Consider the following 22,680-nt stretch of genomic DNA (forward strand, 5'->3'; position numbering starts at 1 on the left):
AGGGCCGACGCCCGTGACGTCACTCGAGGCGACACGGTCGCAGGCAAATGAAGGCGGCCGCGAAGGCCACGGAGCAGGGGCGGAGAAACACCGAACGGCGGCTGGAGGAAAAACGCCTGCGCCGGCCGAAGAGGCGGGGCCTGAGCTTCTGGCGACTAAACTGGGCCACTAGGTGATCCCTGGGCACTGGACAAGGGCCGCCTCTAAGATAAGCTGAGTTAAACTTCAGCAATTGTTAGTGTGCCGCCCTAGCCTAACGTTAGCCCTGGGACCGTCAGTTAGCTTAACTGGTTTCCAAAGCTCTAAAATCTGAGCCACTAACTGGCCTGAGAGTCTTGCTCCAGTTATTCAAGGTCTCTGATTCTGTTTTCTTATCTATTAATTGGGAGTAAAAATATCTCCATGTCATATGGTTGTCATGATTATATAATGTGCATAAATCATTAACACGCTGCTCACGTAGTAACTGATACTCAAGTTCCAGACTATAATGTCATCTCACCATTTAGGTGTCTTCAGTCATGCCTTTGAATTTACCTAATGAAGATGCAATTAGGGAAGGTGCCACCTTGAACCACTGTTGATATATAGAGAGAGATTATCTATCTATCTATATATCTATCTAAAACAAAAAGTAATGTACTATAAGAAAACTAGACAGTCACTGATTTTGATGCATCTTTCCCCAAGCTGTGGCAGCCAACAAAAAGCACCCAGTGAAATTCTAGTGACCTAGATAAAATTATTTGTTCCATTTAGCAATGAAGGTTGTTTAAATATAATAAAAACAATGTTACCTTATTAAAATAAAACTCTCAGTGATATGTGCCTTCAACAAATTTTCAAATTTAATATACAAGGTTTGCATATAATAAATATAATGGTAGATAATTAAGAAACATTGTTTTTGACAAATTCATGAGTGTGCCCTTCTTGAAAACATAATTATATAATCTTTATGTCATTTTAAAACAACCTTTAAATACAATATTCCCCTGAATATGAAAAAACATAAATTAAGATTAATGAATAAAACTTCTGTAGCTTTAAAGTCTTATTTTCCTCCATACATGATAAAATGGAAATTAGTGGGTACTAGTGCAGGAAAATCTAAGGAGCCGTCACTATTTCTGCACTCTTCACATGCAGTACACTTGTACAGTTTTACTGGTTACAGGGACAGCAAGTGAAGATCCCTTCAATCTGTGCAAGCTCTGCTCATTTCCCTGGCCACAATTTATAGCACTGAACCAACTCAAGCATTTCACAAACTGAGCATGGTTCACGAAACATTACCTAGCAAGAGTGAAATCAGTTGCAAATCAATCTCAACTCCGAGAAAAAATAATTGGTAAGTTATTTCCACAACGTATACAGTAACCAGGACACAAACCAGGCACCAGAACTTGGGATCTGGTCCCAGCTTGTCCTCTTAATCACTTAACCTCAAAGAGAATCAGTTTTCCTATATGACTTGACAAAATAACAATATATATTGTGAAGATGAGATGAAGTAATGAATGTAAATACATTTTTGAAAACTGTAAAGCAGTTTATACATGTGCGTACAGCTTGTTAAATATTTGAATATATTTTTAGTTTTCCAAATATTTCTCAATTTAAAAGTTAAAACATCCACTTGCAAAAAATTCATTAAAGTTCTTTATCATCACTCCACTTGTTTTAAAATAAAAACTCTCTTTAAAAAAGCTCCATTTCTCAAAATAGAAGCATTACTAAAAGAAGTCACATCCTAAATATTTTTAGACGATATTAAAAAGCATTTCAAATAAAAGTTTGTACAATTAGCTTGTGCTGTAATTCTGTTTTAACATATTTCGTTTAAAAAGACTCCTTTGGAACTTTACCTTGTTTATAGTTCATGCAGCATCAAAGAAAGCAATCAATGCATTTTGATCATAACTGTCCAGAATCTCCAGCAAAAGAGGTACTTTGGTTTTTACATTGGTGCCTTTGAACTTGAACTTATCTATGAAAAGATCAGTGATCATGCCTATAAAGAAAAATGTTAATTTCCTGTCATTGATTAGTTCTAATAACACAGTACTTAATGAAAGTGAGTGATTACTTGAGAATCTATTTCTAAGCACTCATCACTGCATTATTTAATATATAAGCCTAAGGGTACTGATACTTTTTTTTAAAGATTTTATTTATTTATTTGAGAGAGAGAGCACAGAGGGAGAGTGTGAGGGAGAAGCAGACTCCCCCCGGGGTGAGGAGGGAGCCTGATGCAGGACTGGATCCCAGGATCCTAAGATCATGACCTGAGCCAAAGACAGATACTTAACTGACAGCCACCCAGGCGCTCCAACAGATTCTGTTTGAATTAAAATATTCCATCAATATGTTGACCATTCTTGGGATTTATCCAAGACATGTTTCAGAATTTTTCATATTTTAGAGAGATAATAAAAGGGATATACCAAATATAGCATAATATCCAAGGGGAATGAGCTTCTGCAACAAAATATATGGGTGAATATTCACACTAAGTGTAATAAAAATGACTATAAATAACCTCATGTCAGTTTAAGTGAAATTTTGTCATTAAATTATTAATTCATGTCAAGTCAATTTTGCTGCCAAATGATTTATGAAAGTTTTAGTTTTTAAAGCTTTCTGGATTTTGGAACTGGTAATAATAGAAAACCACCCATCTTCTAAGTTATTATAAGGATAAAAGATCATGTGTTTTCCATATAGTAAATATTAAGATATTAGATATTGTTATGGTTTGTGAGCAAGACCCTGGCTATTAAAATTAATTCATTAGGCAGGTTCAAAGATCAATGTGGATTGATGATACCAACTGACTCTAGAAAAGATTTGGCATAGTGCAAAAAGCAAGCATTTTGGGGTGAGGAAGTTCTAATGCAGGCTTTGCCACTACCAATGTGACAACAAATTCTTTAGTGTCAGATTTCAGTTAAAAAAATGTGAAAAATGAAGATAACACCATCTATTTTGCAGAGCTGTTGTAAGGATTAAATATCTGATTAATGAAGATGTTATAAAGAAATAGGAAATAAATAAGCTTAGCTTATATAAAGATCACACACAAAAAAATGTTTTCCTTAAGCTGTTCCATCCTTCCTTTCTCTCCCTTCCTGCATATCTCCCTCTTGTTCTCAATGTTTTTCAAGACAATTTGTGAAACACCCAACTTGTCACCACCAAAGCAAAACAACTTTTGCTGTAAATTCACAGCACATACATATCCTTTATTATATTTTGCCTAAAAAATATTAAATGCTGCCTTTTGATATTTCACAATATCAACAGAACCTAAAAATTATTCGTGTGAAATATGGCCTACATTTTATTGCTTCATAGGTTATATTCATTTCACACCAGGTTTCTTCATATAGAGATTAATTTACTGCATTACACTTATTTCACTTAAGTTTTACTTTCATTTTTTTCTAGATTTTTTTTTTTAATTTATTTGTCAAAGAGAGAGAGAGCACAAGTAGGGGGAGTGGCAGGCAGAGGGAGAAGCAGGCTCCCTGCTGAACAGGGAGCCCGATGCAGGACTCCATCCGACTCTGGGATCATGACCTGATCCGAAGGCAGATGCTTAACGGACTGAGCCACCCAGGCTTCCCTCTCCTTTCATTTTTTCAAGTAAAAATATTAAATATTAAAACAAATTTTACAAAATATTTGATGCAATAAATTGGTTGTCACTGGTTCATGATTGCTGTAATATTCGCTTATCTTTCTGCCTAGCTTCTCAGGAAATTCTTCACAAATAGCCAGTAGAAAAGAAATATGGCAAGGGGGCACCTGGGTGGCTCAGTTGTTAAGCATCTGCCTTCGCCTTAGGTCATGATCCCAGGGTCCTCGGATCGAGTCCCACAACGGGCTCCCTGCTCTGTGGGAAGCCTGCTTCTCCCTCTCCCACTCCCCCTGCTTGTGTTCCCTCTCCCGCTGTCTCTCTCTGTCAAAAAATAAAAATAAAATCTTAAAAAAAAAAAAAAGAAATACGGCAAGGTTTTCTAGAACAGTCCACTAACCGTACAGTCTTTCAAGATGTGCAGGTTGCTTTTTGTATTCTTCCTGTAGGTGATCTGCCTCTTCTAGAATACAGCGATATTCTGGTATCAGAAAGTTTGTATTTCCCTCATGAACCTGCAATTCCTTATTTAAAATTAAAAACAGAAGGACTTTAATAATCAAAATCCAATCCAGTGTAACTTTAAAGTCTTTACAATTTTAAAAATCCCATCACAATAAAGTAATGATCATGAGTTCATGAAATGTATACTTACTTTTAAAGCATCAATTAATTGCACTTTCTTAGCCAAAAGCAACTGGTACTCCAGCTTTGGGTGGATTAGCTTTAAAGTGTGTTTGACTGATACTTCATTTATCTCTAGAAGGAGGTGAGTCAGGCACAATTAGCTAATGTCACTTTGATCAGAAATATTCCTATTGTAACAATAACCAAAAAACAATACCCCATAAAGAATGATTTATTTTTCCTCTTTTTTTTTTTTTACCATATGATATGTTGAGGTTAATCTTCCTTTTAGTAGCTTCTTTAGAGAGCACATCTTTTAGGATGGATATAGTAGAAATGTTGTCAGATTTAAAAACTCCTTCTCCTTTTCTATAAAATTAATATATTTTTAAAAGAACAGCATTAGATGAAAATACATAAATAGGTCCAGTAAATACATATTTTGTGACTAGTACCTGGTGTTTAGAATTCATTTGATTTTAGGTCTCTTTCTATACATTATTATTAATATAAAATACATTATTAATATAAAACATTTAAATGTGTAACCTTTTACTATTATATAAATTCAAGTTCTGAACATAATTGTGAAACTAAACAAAAGATGTGAGATATATGCCTCCTAAACATATAACAATTTATATAAATCCTTCATTAAAGCATCTTTTTTCTTCACTCTCACCAATAAAATTTCTAACAGCTAACTCCATATGTATATAAAATGCTTTTGGAATTGCTTATTTACATATGTTTTTCTATGTAATCACATAAATTACAACATGACTACATTCTTTATTCTCAAAAGAAAGCTGATATTAAGCCTAAGAATGACAGCTTCTGTTCTTCCATGCCCATCATCCATTGCCACTTCTTATGGACACAGGACCTGTCATCTTCTTTATAGAACCACTTCTTTGTCTTACCCTTCTCAATCCATATACAGTTGATCCTTGAACAATGTGGGGGGTAGGGTGCCAAACCCTGTAGTCAAAAATCCGCATATAACTTTGGACCCCCCCAAAACTAGTAATACCCTAGTAAACAGTCAATCAACACATATTTTGTATATTATATACTATATTTTTACAGTAAAGTTAGAGAAAAGAAAATGTTATTAAGAAAATCATAAGAGAAAATACATTTACAGTACCGTATTTATTAAAAAAATCTACATATAAGTGGTCCCATGCAGTTTAAATCTGTGTTGCTTAAGAGTCAACTGTAGTTTCACTGGCAGTGGCCTCAAGCCCATTTGTGGGACTTTAAGAGAAAGCATTTAGCAGTGTATATTCCATCTTCCTGACCACAATGGTTCACGGCTCTACAATGACACTCAATCCTGGGATTTTATTGGAACCAGTGGGAAAGAGAGGGTCTATGATACCTGAAAACATAGAAAACTGGACAGAACTGCTGGTGGCCACTATGGTACTTAATAAGAAAGCCAAAAAAAGATAAGAACGGAGCTGAGCAATAGAAAGGGATGGTCTTATTTTTTTATTTTTTTTAATTTAAATTCAATTAATTAACATATAATGTATTATTTGTTTCAGGGGTACAGGTCTGTGATTCATCAGTCTGATATAATACCCAGTGCTCATTACAACACATACTTTCCCCAATGTCCACCACCCAGTTACCCCATCCCTTCACCCCCCTCCCCTCTAGCAACTCTCAGTTTGTTTCCTCTGATTAAGAGTCAATAATGGTTTGTCTCCCTCTCTGGTTTTGTCTTATTTTGGAAAGGGATAGTCTTTGTTGTGCCTGAGGCAGATTACTACTGGACTTTTAAATTATATGAGCTGATAAATTCCTGTTATTCAGTATGTTGGTCTGCTTCTATTTGGTTCCTTCTTATGATAACCAAAAGTTTCCTAATTAATATATATACCATTTTTTCATATATTAAATGCTATCTTTTCATTTGGTTTTCACACACACTAATAGTTTACATTAACTAGCTGTAGACAAATGCTAATTCATTTTTTCTAGGAAGATGGTTCATATATATTATTTTGATTCCAATTATGTTTTAGAAATCATGATATTTTCACTAGTCTTTAATTTTAACTGATGATATTTAATATTAAACACACAGTACCTAGCACTGTGGAATGATTCACATGGTTTATCTTCTTTTAATCATCACAGCTCAATGAAGTACTTTTATTGCCATCCCTCAGAAAAGAAAACTGAAGCTCAGAGACTTAAATAGTCCAGATAGGACAAATAGATGGTAAGTCACAGAGCCATGATCAAACCTACGTATGTCTGCCTCCAAAGCACACTTTCTCCATATATATGTATTTTATTCAGGCACTCTAAAAACATTTATCAAGCACCACTATGTTCAAAGCCATGCAGTAGGTACTTGGAGGAAACATATGAAGATAATTAAGAAACTGACTCTGCCCATGAGGAGCTTAAAGTCTAATTTGAAGAGACAAGCTTACATAAAAATTACTATGTACTTCAAATAACAATAAATAACCTAAGACAGGTAGGAAGGCTTCAAAATGTAGCTACTGAGTTGAGCCTTGGAGGATAAGTAGAATTGATTGTTTTTTAAAGGGATTTTATAGCTTTATTTTTATTTATTTTTTTTAAAGATTTTTATTTATTTATTCGAGAGAGAGAGAATGAGATATAGAGAGCATGAGAGGGGCGAGGGTCAGAGGGAGAAGCAGACTCCCCGCTGAGTAGGGAGCCCGATGCAGGACTCGATCCCGGGACTCCAGGATCATGACCTGAGCCGAAGGCAGTTGCTTAACCAACTGAGCCACCCAGGCGCCCAATATAGCTTCATTTTTTTAAAGATTTTTTTAAAATTTATTTATTTTTGAGAGAGAGAGAGTGCACAAGCCGGGGGAACAGCAAACAGAGGGAGAAGCACGCTCCCTGCTGAGCAAGGAGCCCGATGCAGGACACTTAATCATAGCAGACAATTCAACACGCCCCTGGCATATTCTGTATTATTATAATAGCATACCTTTGCTCTTTCCCATTCTGTGTCTTTAAATAGTCTTTCCTTAACAATCAAAGCTCAGGTCATGATCTCAACGCTGGGATCATGACCTGAGCCAAAGGCAGATGCTTAATGGACTGAGCCACCCAGGCATCCCTATAGTTTTGATTGTTAAGGAAAGACTATTTAAAGACACAGAATGGGAAAGAGCAAAGGTATGCTATTATAATAATACAGAATATGCCAGGGGCGTGTTGAATTGTCTGCTAGGTTAAAGTGTGAGGTTTACTGTTGATGCAGGATAGCTGGAAGGCAGGCAAGCAGGGACAAGTTCCCCCCACCCCAAGAGGAAACCACCCTTAAAAAGTGTTTACACCACCCTGGAAGGAGCCTTCCACCCTTTCCCATATGACAGGTGACAAAAACCTGACTGGATGACAGGTAGAGGGAGGGTTAATCAGATTAAAACAGCCAGTCTCAAGAAGCCCATAAAAACCCCTAGACTTAGAAACTCTGGTGGCAACCCCCTTGGATCCCCTCCCTCCTTGGGAGCTTTTGTACTGTCACTTTGCTATCACTCAATAAACTTCCGCTTTGTTTCCCATCACTCTTGGTCTGGTCTACCTCTTCCATTCTTTGAAGCAGTGTAACCAAGAACCATGGGCACCCACAGAGAAAAAAAATCCTGTAACACTGCGGTACTTGAAAACAGGAGTCACTGTTACAGGTTTAGACACATGTAAGATCCCCTGAAGGTTTTACAGTAAGACACCTTCAGAGAACTGATGCAAAAAAAAACAGTTATATTTCTGGAGACTTCTTGATCTCAAAAGGCTGCATTCTGAGGTAAAATTATGTGTTCACTGCTATTTCCAGAACTTAGCATGGTAAAGTCTCACCTAGGAAGCAAGAAGTAGAATACCTCAATAATCTGCTTAGGGAAAGAATCCTAGACAAGAAGCTCCCTCCTCTCCAAACAAAATAGTAAAAACAAACAAACAAAAAAAAACCCAAAAGGCGAAACAAACCTACAGATGTGAGAAAGAGAATGCAAGCACCTTAAAGAAGTATGAGGGCAACCCTCTCGAGTCCCCTCCCTCTTCGGGAGCTTTGTACTATCACTCAATAAACTCTGCTTTGCTGCCCACCCAAAAAAAAAGAGGCACCTGGGTGGTTCAGTCGGTTAAGCATCTGCCTTCGGCTCAGGTCATGATCCCAGGGTCCTGGGATCCAGCCCTGCATCGGGCTCCCTGCTCAGTGGGGAGTCTGCCTCCCACCCCTGGCCATGGTCTCTTGTGCCCACGCCCTCTCTCAAATAAATAAAATCTTTTAAAAAAAAGAGGGTACAAGTTCAAAAGCGGACGGAAAAATTAGCCTTACCCAAGAAGTAGGTCATTTCACATTCAGAGATAGGAACAAAGGAGAAGGAAAATTTAGCCTTTACTCTATTCAGAAACAAATTATGGAAGCCTATGGGAGATGAGTAAGTAGTGATAGTGAAGGGGCAGGAGTGCAACTAGGAGCTTAAGAAGAGTGTAGAAGAATATGACCCCCACCTTTTAACACGATAGCTTCAAAAGCCTGTATGTTCTAAACTCTCAAGTTCTGAACCATTTCCTATTTTTTTTTTTAAAGATTTTATTTATTTATTTGACAGAGAGAGACACAGCAAGAGAGGGAACACAAGCAGGGGGAGAGGGAGAGGGAGAAGCAGGCTCCCCGCCGAGCAGGGACCCCAATGCGGGGCTCGATCCCAGGACCCTGGGATCATGACCTGAGCCGAAGGCAGATGCCCAACGACTGAGCCACCCAGGCGCCCCCCATTTCCTATTTTTACATAAAGAAATTTAACTGGAATTTTTATTGTTATTAGAATGTTTGAAACAATTTGGGAAGGACTGCCATGTTTACAATGTCTTCATATTGATGACTATAGAATATATTACTCAAGACTTTAATCAAGTCTTATGTCAATAAAATTTTAGTTTTCTTCATGTAAGTTCTGCATATTTCTAATGAATATTCCTAGAGATTTTTATATGGATATTTTGTTATTACTGCTACTCTGAAAGGGTCTTTTCAAATAGTTTATTTTCTAACTGGTTATTGTTGGGAATAGGAAAGACTGATCTTTCATACTCATCTTTATTCAATCATTTTTAAGCTCATTAATTCTACTTGTTTTTCAATAGATTCTTTTGAACAGTATAGGTTTTCAATCACATTATTTTCAAGTTATTCCTGCCTTAAAACAAAAATTAGAAGTTCCATTTATATAAAAACACTTGTGAACCAATAATAAGTTTTATTTACCTGTAGGTACTTTCAAGTTGTGTATCCAGGAAGGTGTTCTGAAAGTAAAATGTCATACATTCTCCTGCTGGAGGTTTTTCAGGAACTTCAGGCAGGCAAAAAACCACCCAGGAGTGAACTTCAGCAAAACTGAATTGGCCCGTTAAAGTCAGTGTATTCATGGGTCTGAAATTTAATGGTGGAGGTACATATTTGTATGTGGGAATACGTGGAGGTAATTTATATACACAACACATGAACAAACAGAATTCTGCAATAGTGGTTAAACAAATATAAAAGTATCCATTTAATTTTCCTCAGATTAATATTAACCATCAGATAACTAAAAATTTCAATTTCATGGAAAAAAGAATGCTTATATCTGTGCTTTTAATATTCAATTAAGTAACATAATAGCTTTACAAATAAAATTCAGTTTATCCAGGTAGACTTCATTTTTTAAAAGTTCATCTATATAAACTATAAAACGTACTTACACAAGAATTTCCTGAGGGAAAGAATCAGCATAATGTGAAGGCAAAGAATTGGGCTTTCAAGTAAAATAGACATGGAAATGAATGAAACCTTGCTCCATTATTTACCAGCTGTTTACTAACTCTGAGCCTTTGGGTAAGTTGGAGAAAAATACCTGCTATCTTGCAGGGATATGGAACAATATTTTCTATTTTGCAAAATCACACATAGATATAGGCACATATACACAAAAGGCTGTAAAATAAATAAATTTAAATAAATCAAATGGATAATTATAAACAGTTAAGAAAATGCAAAGTTTAAGGGATTAAAGAGTCGGAGGAATTTTAAGAAGATACAGAATTAAGGAATCTAAGAACTAGAAGGGACTTTTGAGATCATCCAGATCAACCCTCTCATTTGCAGATAAGAAAACTAAAACCCAAAGAGAATAAGTGCTTTCCCCAAAGCTAAAGAGGAACATTAGATAAGATACAAGATAAGAATTTTAGTCTCTTGATTCCCAGTTTGCTGTTCTTTCCAGCACACCACGCATGCTACCTCCACTAACAACAACTTAGACTTCAAAACAGGAAGATACCACAAAGAGAATCTATTCTTTCATGTTTTCCAAAAATCTTCTCTATAAATATTTTTCCTTACATCTTATTTAAATTACATATCTTTAAAATTACAAACTGCAATAGAAAAAACATGGGCTTTGGCCTCCAATCATAACTGTTTCCTGTCAGCAAGTTACTTTTCCAAGCCTCCATTTCTCATTTGTAAAATGGAGACATTACTACCTGTCTTGCTTGCTGTCAAACTTAAATGATAATGCCATGCACCTAGCACAACGTACAGCAGAGGGGAAAGTATTCAGCAATTGTTACTTCTTTCCCTTCTTCATTTAAGCCCATGGCCTCCCATCTTTAGAAAAGAAAGTGAAAAACCACCAACAGGAGGATGCTTAAGTTGGGATGGAAGTCAGAAATAAGGGACTATCACAACCAATTGCTTTACCAGTATTCCCTGAGGTGAAATAGAAAGCAAATATAATGTTTGAGGCTAATATTATAAGATCCTATTCACAGAAAAATTCATGCTAAATCCTATTTATTCATCATAGGTGTTTGGGAGAGAGAACTATTATTCTACTGATAGCAGAATGGTAACATATGAGAAAGATAGGAAAGTTCAACTCAACCAACCATTAAAAGACAAATTTTATATTAAAAATATGAATCCATACTATTTAATTTTTAAAATGTATAAATAGCTACCAGAATTTATACTATAAAAATCAAAAGCAAGTTTATTTGCATCACGTAATATCCTAAAAAATAAATTCCTTCCTCCTTTGTCCTACCTGTCATGATCAATAAAGTGAGTTCTTTGATGGAGTGAAAGGGGTTTGATAAGGTATTGGCGGACCTGACAGGTTTTAGGTTGAATCCTTGGAGTCACATATGCTTGAAGTGTGCCATACTGGCCTTCAATTGAACGAATCTGATTTAACACAAAAGAGAAAAGAAAATAAAACTAATCTAGCAGCATAACATAAATGTTATCTTTAAAATGTTCAACACAAGTAATCAAATAATTAGATTTTACTCTCTTCTCTAATATTCTGAAGTAAATGACATTCTATTAAACAACTACTTTTTACCTAGAGTAAAGAAAAATTTAAAAAGATTTTGGCTGTCAAAAGCAAACAATCTATAAAAGTTATCCCCACCACATACATTTAGGTGATTTGTCTACACTTAGCTGTGCTATGCCGTTCCAAAAAACACACATTCTCACATACTACCCACCACATCTAAAAACACAGGTATATAAATATATTTCATAAGATTCACATAAAAAATGGTTAAAATTTAGACATTTTTGCTGAGGGGATAAATGAGTTTTTCAAAGAACTAAAACTTAAATGGAATACTTCATTTCTCATGATATTACAGCATATAGTTGTTATAAAAAATCTATTGACAGAGCGGTGCCTGGTTGGTTCACTTGGTTAAGCGTCTGCCTTCATCTCAGGTCATGATCCCAGGGTTCTAGGATTGAGCCCTGTATTGGGCTCCCTGCTCAGCAAGGAGTCTGCTTCTCCCTCTGTCCCTCCCGTGCTCTGCTCTCTCTCTCAAATAAATAAAATCTTTAAAAAAAAATCTATTGACAGAAAAATGTTACCAAGAACTTAATTCTTGATTTTCTATGAAAATAGAGACGTATACACCATCTAATTATTACATATTTGGATTAGGAAATTCTTTTGTGCTATTTTAAATATACCTGGTTGGATATCCTGAGAATTCAAAACACTTAACAGAAAATAATAATTCATTAAACTGTGAAGAACTAATTTTAGAGGAGTTGGAAAGTTGCCCAGCTTTTCCCTCCTGGCCCATTTTCCGCTCCTCTCAGTTCGAATTCATGAGATGGACTGTAGTACCTCTTGTATTACAATGGTAGCTTCTCTAAACTAGCTAATATTTTAATTCATACTTTTCTTAGCATGTTGCGGGAGGGGGGGAAATCAATGTTTTACCTAAATTGGAAACATAAATAAAAGTTTAAAGTAAGGTTTTCTGCAGATGTTACACTTCCAATATTGCTCTAAATGGAAAGAGGAAAGATAAAAATAAAAAATAAAAAATACATCTGATACAGCTATATTTTAGGGTTTCTTTTTAAAGGTAAGTTTACACTGGCACATAATTTTTTCCACAATAAAAAGTCATACTGCTTTCTTTGATTATATAACAATTCATATTCATTATTAAAAAATATAAAGAAAAATTAGGATGAACATATAAGTCACCTAAAATCCTGCCACCCAGAGATGATCATTAGTGCTATTTTGGTAGTTATGCCTTCATACATTTTTCTATGCAGATGTACAAAAACAAAAGCATAATTTCATATGAATAAATAGTATTTATATCATAGATATCTTTGTTTTTATTTCTAATAATCACTTTTTTCCTTTATCTTTGTCTCTCCTAATGCCATCACCTCCCACCCACTCCCATCCCACCCATGCTTTCCCCCTATTGCATAATCTATCATACCAGACAGGTGTATTTCTTTTCATATCTTTCTTATATATATAGGGATTTTATCCACATTTTGTTTTTCATGGAATTCACTCCATGTTAACAGGAATAGATCAATGAATTCTTAATTGCAGCTGTGCTATATTCTATGGAATGTATAAACAGCTATTTATTCAACCATTCAATTGTTAAATATTTACTTTGGTTCCACTTTTCTGCCTCTACAAACAATGCTGCAGTTAAATACATATCTGTGTGTATAATACTGTGATTTTATTGCTATAAAATAGATTCCTCCAAATGGGACTATTGCCTATTTTTCCGAAGTGGCTATTACAATTTTTATTTTCTTCAGCTACGATTGAGAATGTCCTTTTTCTCAACCCTGCCATCTGGTGATGTTGCTTTTTAAAACTTTTTGCCAATCTGTTAGATCCAGAAAATGTTTTTTGCTTATTTTAATTTGAATTTCCCTAACTAATAATAAGATAGAACATTTTCTTTTAATATTTGTTAGCTATTTTGACTCCTTGTATGAACTGTCTATCCATATTCTTTGCCTATTTTCCTTACTGGGTAGTCTTTTTTTTTTATTTTTTAGCAAGTTATAGGCAGTCTTTGTATTTTATTGATATTCACCCATTACCTAGAAGACAACTAAATTTCCTTCTTTTTAAAAATAATTAGGTACTTAACTCATCTAAATTTATTTTTTTATATATGACATTAAGATAAGAACCCACTTAATTTTTTTTTCACATAGATGCCAATTGTGTCAACACCAATTTTTAAATAGACAGTAATTTAATAGAATTTTTTTTTTAAAGATTTTATTTATTTACTTGACAGAGAGAGACACAGCAAGAGAGGGAACACAAGGAGGGGCAGAGGGAGAGGGAGAAGCAGGCTTCCCGCCGAGCAGGGAGCCCGATGTGGGGCTCAATCCCAGGACCCTAGGATCATGACCTGAGACGAAGGCTGATGCTTAATGACTGAGCCACCCAGGCGCCCCAATAGAATTTTTTTCTACATAAAAATGCCATCCATTAAATTTCCATAAATGTGTAGTGGGCTCTATTTCTAGAGTATTCTGTTGCACTGCCTATTTACTTAGGCCCTGTAAATACCCTACATTATTTTTATTATAGTAGTTTTATGGTACGTTTTACCATATGGCAAGATAAGTTCCACCTTTTTCTTCTTTTTCAGTAGTTTTCTCGCATCTATTATTGCATCCAATTTTTTAAAAAAACACAGCTTTTTAATATTTTTAGGCCTACTTCCCAATTTATTGGCACAGTCTTGTTCAGTGGAAATGTAATTTAAAATGCTTAATTGAGTTACATAAAATATGTTTAAGTATATTCCTTTAGAAAAAAATTTATTCCAGTTTTCAATTTTTCTTTCAAAATACACAAAAGGGAACTTATGCAGACTAAAATAAATTGTTTAGAAAAAAACCTACATTTAACGGGAATTTCCTTAACTAGATATGAAAAAGTTATTATGTTAACAGCATCTCTCCTGAAAAAAACAGGCTTTGAGTCTGAACATCAGGAACACTGTGAAAAAAGTTATAGTCCCTAATAACCTCACACAAATTAAGTAAGTAAAATAGATTTGTGTGATACAATAAGTATTTAATTATTAGGGAGATCACATTACTAAATTGCTAAAGAAAACATTAAAAGATTTTCTCTAGGATAGATGATAATAAATGACATTATTGGAAATCTGAGTGGTAGGAAAATATAGGGCAAATACTCAGATACTTCAATAACCAAATTATGGACAATGACTGGATCAAACGAACTGTAGAAACAAATCAGTGAAATCTAAATACTAAATATTTGATGATACTAAGGAGTTATTGTTAATTTTCCTTAGGTGTGATAATAGTATTGTGGTTATGTTTTAACAAACAGTTCTTATCTTTTGGATATATGTACAGAAATATTTACAAATGAAATTATAAAATATCTTATACTTGCTTCAAAATAATTTGGAATGGACAGTGACAGTATAAACAAGAATGCCATGAGATGACTGTTGAAACTGAAGTCATTATCTTTACGTAGGTTTGAAACTTTCCATAATAGAGGATTAGAAAAAAAATTCCACTTAGAGGAAATTCAGGATGGATAATTTTAGAGAAGCCAATAGCAGACATAATGGTTGGGGCTGAGTTAAAACCTAACTCGTCATCCAAAAATCATTACTCCAAATGACTCATTTCAGGGAGAAAATAATACAAAGAAATGATATCATATGTTGTAAGATATGCCAAGGGGAAGAGAAGTTCAAGCTTTCAATTAAAGGTAATTTCAAATGTTTTTACCTTGAGTTCCAGCCTTGTAGTATTTGCCTGGCACCGGTAAGTAGCGAGAAGAAAGTTGTCATTTGACTGGGAAGAATTCAAAGTTGAAGAAAAAGGATGAATTCACGTTTTTAATAATAAAAACATCAGTAATAATAATGCTTACCATTTACTAAGCACATATCATTTGTGTGACACTGTGATGTGTTTTTATTCTTGCAAACAACTCTATGTGAAGTTTTACTAAGTAAGTTTTAACAGACAAAGAAACTGCAGCATTACAAGTTAGGAAAACTTCCCAAAAGCTAGTAAGTAATGAAATTGGAATTCAAATTCATATCTTTTAAGATTCTAAAGCTCACGCTCTTTCCATCCTGAGCTTCTGCAATAACATTTAAATATTAATTGTCCTAAAAATTTAACTGACAGCACACACTCCTAATGTTTATATTAAAAGACAAAAACATCAGTGTTTGGTGTTGACAGTCTTTGACTTTCACAAATACTTTTAGAGGACTAAGAAATATCTCCTCTCTGTATTTCCAGCAAATAGCACAGTGCCTGGGATGATACTGTAAGCATTCAATACATGCTTGTTAAATTAAAATTGGAGAGGTTACTTCAAATATTATAACTTCCTGAACCTGAATATTAAACTATTAAAAACAGAGAAATAATCTGTGTGCAGGAATTACAAAAACAAATCAACTTGAAATATTTAGTATTCAGTGTTCATATACTGCTATTTCCCTATTTTTAAAAAATAACTGAAGAAATAAAAAAGATGATAACAAAAAGAAAATTTGAGCATTTTAATTTCAAATCATTTAAATTTAATAAACACAGAATATCAGTCAACCTAAAAATAAATATGCTTTCATGTGATTAAAAACAAATGTTATATACTTAAGTATTTATGGATAGGATGATAAAGATTAAAATACATGAAAGTTCTGGGATTAGGTTTGGGATGGGAGAAGGAGAAGAGCATAAAACAAGACTGGTCATATGTTGAAGTTAATGATGGGTACATGTAGGTTATTATACTACTGTTTCTACTTCTATATATACTTGAAATCTTCATAACAAGGTTGTTTTAAAGCCATCATTCTAGAAAACTGATTTTAAATTAATATAAAATACTCATTTCAAAGAATCCTGCAATGATGTAAATAAAATAGGTTAATCTTTCATAGCAACTAAGAAATTAAAATTTTAAGATCAACTTGATATTTTAAATGAAAATTAAAATGTAGGCCCTAATCTTTGTTTTATTCTCAAACAGGGATGACAAATCATATATATGACATAATACAACTTATAAAATCTCTTATCAAAAAAAGTTTTACTATAAAATTATATTGAAAACTATTCCCTAATATAGCTATCAACTTTGTTCTTCATCTATTCTTTTTATTCCTCCCTTTTTATGTGCATAACTACCTGCCAACTTTAGTCACCATCTCCTGCTCTGGCTTGCCTTCTTCAACACAACTACTCCAGACCTTATCTTTACCCTAACTTCTCTTCAGGAGCCACACTTAGCTCTGAGAATGCTAGTCAGCTAGTACTAAGCAGAAAGAAGTGATATAGTAAGCATATCCAAAACCTCTGACACACTCTCATCCAAGGTACTTTGCACATGGTAAGTATTCAACAAATGTCTACTAAATAAAGGTTAAGCAAGATTCAACAAGCCCAGAAAAGGTGAAAAAGAACAGGCAGAAGGAACAGACCATGTTCAAATGTAGGATGTGTGAAACTATACAGCATTTTCAAGAAATTTTAAGAACTTCAGTTTGGCAGAAATAATGTGCATGGGAGGGAAGGTAGCAGCTGGTAAGAGATAAGCTAGAGATATAATCAAGAGCTGAATCATAGAAAGTTGTTATGCCACAATGAGAAATCTAGACTTATATGCAGCAGGGAATAAGGAATCTTTAAAAGGTTTTGAGAGAAGAAATGACAGAGAGATGTTTATACTTTAGGAAGATCTCTCTGGTGGCAGTGTACAGCAGAGCCTAGAGGTGAGAGGCAATACTGGAGGCAAAAAAACTGGTGACTAGTAGTTCAAGCAAACATGAAAAGGGCCTGGAAAATTAACAGAAGTGGAAATGAAGGGGCGCCTGGGTGGCTCAGTCCATTAAGAGTTTGCCTTCGGCTCACGTCATGATCTCGGGGTCCTGGGATGGAGCCCTGCATCATCGGGCTCTCTGCTCAGTAGGGAGTCTTTGCTTCTCCCTCTGCCTCTATCCCTTCACTTGCTTATGTTCTCTCTCTCTCTCTCTCAAATAAATAAATAAAATCTTAAACAATAATAAAAATAAAATAAAATAAAAGAAGTAGAAATGAAGCAGAGAAAAGATATAAGAGCCAAGGAGATAGAACTGGCAGAAACTAGTGACTAATTGGATTTAACAGATCAGAGAAAGGAAGGAATCTAGGATAACACCCCAGGATTCTGGATTATCCGAAAACAGGGAAAAAGAGCAGAAGCAGATTTTCAGGGAAAGGTTATGAAAAAGAGATAGAAGAAGAAACATCAAACCCTAGTAGCATTTATAGACTTTATTCAAAATGGCATAATAGAAAAAGTATCTGAAAAGTTGTTTATACATTCTACTCACCTCAGAATCACAGCTGCTAAAGCTGACAACAGCAGAATTTTTATCCACATCAAGTAAATCTATTGGAACATCACTCTATAGGCAATATTAAAAAAAAAAAAATGGTTCAGATGGGAAACTAAAAATTTTCACAAAACATTATTTTCTCTTAAAGATTTTATTTATTTGAGAGAAAGGGAGAGCACGAGAGCAGGGTGAGGGGTAGAGGGAGAGGGAGAAGCAGGCTCCCCGCTGAGCAGGGAGCCCGATGCGGGACTCAATCCCAGGACCCTGGGATCATGACCTGAGCCAAAGGCAGACAATTAACCAACTGAGCCACTCAGGCACCCAACAAAACATTTTCTTTAAGGGTTCTCTTTAGTTCTAGTTCACAGTCATCTTTAAATTTGAACATATGAATTCTCAGTTTATATTTGATAATATGTACTTCTAGAAAATAATGCAATAAAGAATAAATGATATATCACAATGACTTAATTTTTTTCAAATTTTATCAGAGATCACAGACTATCATCTCTCACCACCCCCCTTAAAGTATAATCTTCCTAATATGGCCATTCTGATTATATCAGTTCATTTTTATCAATTTTATTTTCACCTGTAACACAGAAAGGAGATAATTTTTATCTCCTGGAGAGGTAGTTTCTAGGAAACAGCTGTTGCACCCAGTTCTATGTAAATGATGCTCCTAGAGTTATTAAATGCAGCTTTTTTATTGTTATGTTAATCACCATACATTACATCATTAGTTTCTGATGTAGTGTTCCATGATTCATTGTTTGTGTATAACACCCAGTGCTCCATTCAGTACATGCCCTCTTTAATACCCATCACCAGGCTAACCCATCCCCCCAGCTCCTCCCCTCTAGAACCCTCAGTTTGTTTCTCAGAGTCCATGGTCTATCATGGTTCGTCTTCCCCTCCAATATCTCCCCCTTCATTTTTCCCTTCCTACTAACTTCTTTTTTATGTTTTTTTTTTTAACATAAAATGTATTTGTTTCAGAGGTACAGGTCTGTGATTCATCATTCTTACACAATTCACAGCACTCACCACAGCACATACCCTCTCCAATGTCTATCACCCAGCCACCCCATCCCTCCCACCCCCCACCACTGCAGCAACCCTGATTGTTTCCTGAGATTAAGAATTCCTATCAGTGAGGTCATATGATACATGTCTTTCTCTGATTGACTTATTTCGCTCACCATAATACCCTCCAGTTCCATTCACGTTGTTGCAAATGGCAAGATTTCATTCCTATTGATGGCTGCATAATATTCCATTGTATATATATATACCACTTCTTTATCCATTCATCTGTCAACGGACATCTTGGCTCTTTCCATAGTTTGGCTATTGTGGACATTACTGCTATAAACATCAGGGTGCCCGTACCCTTCAGATCACTACATTTGTATCTTTGGGGTAAATACCCAGTAGTGCAATCCTGGGTCATATGGTAGCTCTATTTTCAACTTTTTGAGGAAATTCCATACTCTTTTCCAGAGTCGCTGCACCAGCTTGCATTCCCACCAACAGTGTAGGAGGGTTCCCCTTTCTCCACATCCCTGCCAGCATCTGTCGTTTCCTGACTTGTTAATTTTAGCCATTCTGACTGGTGTGAGGTGGTATCTCAGTGAGGTTTTGATTTGGATTTCCCTGATGTCGAGCGATGTTGAGCACTTTTTCATGTGTCTGTTGACCATTTGGATGTCTTCTTTGGAAAAATGTCTGTTCATGCCTTCTGCCCATTTCTTGATTGGATGATTAGCTCTTTGGGTGTTGAGTTTACTAAGTTCTTTATAATTTTGGATACTAGCCCTTTATCTATGTCATCTGCAAATATCTTCTCCCATTCTGTCAGTTGTCTTTCAGTTTTGTTGACTGTTTCTTTTGCTGTGCAAAAGCTTTTTATCCTGATGAAGTCCCAATAGTTCATTTTTGCCCTTGCTTCCCTTGCCTTTGGTGATGTTTCTTGTAAGAGGTTGCTGTGGCTGAGGTTGAAGAGGTTGCTGCCTGTGTTCTCCTTTAGAATTTTGATGGACTCCTGTCTCACATTGAGGTCTTTCAACCATTTTGAGTTTATTTTCGTGTGAGGTGTAAGGAAATGGTCCAGTTTCATTCTTCTGCATGTGGTTGTCCAATTTTCCCAACACCATTTCTTGAAGAGACTTTTTTCCATTAGACATTCTTTCCAGCTTTGTCGAAGATTAGTTGACCATAGAGGTGAGGGTCCATTTAGGGGTTCTCTGTTTTGTTCCCTTGATCTATGTGTCTGTTTTTGTACCAGTACCATACTGTCTTGATGATTACAGCTTTGTAATAGAGCTGGAAGTCTGGAATTGTGATGCCACCAGCTTTGCTTTGCTTTTTCAACATTCCTCTGGCTATTCAGGGTCTTCTCTGGTTCCATACAAATTTTAGGATTATTTGTTCCATTTCTTTGAAAAAAGTTGATGGTATTTTGATAGGGATTGCATTAAATGTGTAGACTGCTCTAGGTAGCATTGACATCTTCACAATATTTGTTCTTCCAATCCATGAGCATGGAACGTTTTTCCATTTCTTTGTGTCTTCCTCAATTTCTTTCATGAGTATTCTATAGTTTTCTGAGTACAGATTCTTTGCCTCTTTGGTTAGATTTATTCCTAGGTATCTTATGGTTTTGGGTGCAATTGTAAATGGGATCAACTCCATTTCTGTCTTCTGTCTTGTTGGTGTATAGGAATGCCACTAATTTCTGTGCATTGATTTTATATCCTGCCACTTTACTGAATTCCTGTATGAGTTCTAGTAGTTTTGGGGTGGAGTCTTTTGGGTTTTCCACATAAAATATCATATCATCTGCAAAGAGTGAGAGTTTGACTTCTTCTTTGCTGATTCGGATGCCTTTCATTTCTTTTTGTTGTCTGATTGCTGTGGCTAGGACTTCTAATACTATGTTGAATAGCAGTGGTGATAGTGGACATCCCTGCCATGTTCCTGACCTTAGGGGGAAAGCTCTCAGTTTTTCCCCATTGAGAATGATATTCACTGTGGGTTTTTCATAGATGGCTTTTATCTTATTGAGGTATGTACCCTCTATCCCTATACTCTGAAGAGTTTTGATCAAGAAAGGATGCTGTACTTTGTCAAATGCTTTTTCTGCATCTAGTGAGAGGATCATATGGTTCTTGTTCTTTCTTTTATTAATGTATTGCATCACATTGATTGATTTGCGGATGTTGAACCAACCTTGCAGCCCAGGAATAAATCCCACTTGGTCGTGCTGAATAATCCTTTTAATGTACTGTTGGATCGTATTGGCTAGTATTTTGGTGAGAATTTTTGCATCCATGTTCATCAGGGATATTGGTCTGTAATTCTCCTTTTTGATGGGGTCTTTGTCTGGTTTTGGGATCAAGGTAATGGTGGCCTCATAAAATGAGTTTGGAAGTTTTCCTTCCATTTCCATTTTTTGGAACAGTTTCAGAAGAATAGGTATTAATTCTTCTTTAAATGTTTGGTAGAATTCCCCTGGGAAGCTATCTGGCCCTGGGCTCTTGTTTGTTGGGAGATTTCTGATTACTGCTTCAATTTCCTAGTGGTTATGGGTCTGTTCAGGTTTTCTATTTCTTCCTGGTTCAGTTTTGGTAGTTGATACATCTCTAGGAACGCATCCATTTCTTCCAGATTATCCAATTTGCTGGCATATAGTTGCTCATAATATGTTTTTATAATTGTATTTCTTTGGTGTTGGTGGTGATCTCTCCTCTTTCATTCATGATTTTACTTATTTGGGTCATTTCTCTTTTCTTTTTGATAAGTCTGGCCAGGAGTTTATCAATCTTATTAATTGTTTCAAAGAACCAGCTCCTAGTTTCATTGATCTGTTCTACTGTTCTTTTGGTTTCTATTTCATTAATTTCTACTCTGATTTTTTTTTTTTTTAAGATTTTTATTTGAGACAGAGAGAGAGAGAGGCAGAGGGAGACACAGGCTCCCAAGGAGCAAGGAGCCTGATGCAGGACTTGATTCCCGGACCCTGGGATCATGACCTAAACCAAAGGCAGATGCTTAACCATCTGAGCCACCGAGGCACCCTCTGCTCTGATCTTTATTATTTCTCTTCTCCTGCTGGGTTTAGGCTTTATTTGCTGTTCTTTCTCCAGCTCCTTTAGGTGTAGGGTTAGGTTGTGTATTTGAGACCTTTCTTGTTTCTTGAGAAAGGCTTGTATTGCTATATACTCTCCTCGTAGGAGGAGAGTGTTTTTGTTTTCATTTGTTTCCATGAATTTTTTAAATTCTTCTTTAACTTCCTAGTTGGCCCATTCATTCTTCAGTAGGATGCTTTTTAGCCTCCATGTATTTGAGTTCTTTCTGACTTTCCTCTTGTGATTGAGTTCTAGTTTCAAAGCATTGTGGTCCGAAAATATGCAGGGAATGATTCCGATCTTTTGGTAGTGGTTGAGACCTGATTTGTGACCTAGGATGTGATCTATTCTGGAGAATGTTCCATGGGCACTAGAGAAGAATGTGTATTCTGTTGCTTTGGGATGGAATGTTCTGAATATATCTGTGAAGTCCACTTGGTCCAGTTGTCACTTAAAGTCTTTATTTCCTTGTTGATCCTTTGCTTAGATGACCTGTCCATTTCAGTGAGGGGGGGGTGTTAAAGTCCCCTACTATTATTGTAT

General features: G+C 35.6%; 1 protein-coding gene and 1 long non-coding RNA gene across 3 annotated transcripts in view; one reads left to right on the forward strand and one right to left on the reverse strand.

Annotated features, from left to right (window-relative positions):
- The first annotated feature begins 21 nt into the window (after positions 1-21).
- LOC113924242 overlaps positions 22-22,680 on the forward strand; it is a 41,911-nt gene continuing 19,252 nt past the window's right edge. Inside the window, exons 1-3 of one of the 2 annotated variants that reach the window (XR_003520601.1) lie at positions 156-353; positions 6,419-6,503; positions 15,296-15,377. This is a non-coding gene — a long non-coding RNA (uncharacterized LOC113924242). Of the gene's footprint in view, positions 354-6,418; positions 6,504-15,295; positions 15,378-22,680 lie in introns of those variants that run through there. The other variant, XR_003520600.2, reaches the window with a different exon arrangement.
- BBS7 (Bardet-Biedl syndrome 7) overlaps positions 827-22,680 on the reverse strand; it is a 45,763-nt gene continuing 23,909 nt past the window's right edge. Inside the window, exons 12-19 of the mRNA XM_027597709.1 lie at positions 18,002-18,076; positions 15,396-15,461; positions 11,368-11,507; positions 9,546-9,710; positions 4,527-4,636; positions 4,296-4,399; positions 4,041-4,164; positions 827-2,014 (exon numbers count right to left, since the gene is read on the reverse strand). Coding sequence (XP_027453510.1) covers positions 1,881-2,014; positions 4,041-4,164; positions 4,296-4,399; positions 4,527-4,636; positions 9,546-9,710; positions 11,368-11,507; positions 15,396-15,461; positions 18,002-18,076 — 918 coding nt within the window. The 3' untranslated portion in view covers positions 827-1,880. The remainder of the gene's footprint in view (positions 2,015-4,040; positions 4,165-4,295; positions 4,400-4,526; positions 4,637-9,545; positions 9,711-11,367; positions 11,508-15,395; positions 15,462-18,001; positions 18,077-22,680) is intronic.

The sequence above is a fragment of the Zalophus californianus genome, chromosome 2 (assembly GCF_009762305.2).
Source record: "Zalophus californianus isolate mZalCal1 chromosome 2, mZalCal1.pri.v2, whole genome shotgun sequence".
Lineage (NCBI taxonomy): Eukaryota > Metazoa > Chordata > Mammalia > Carnivora > Otariidae > Zalophus > Zalophus californianus.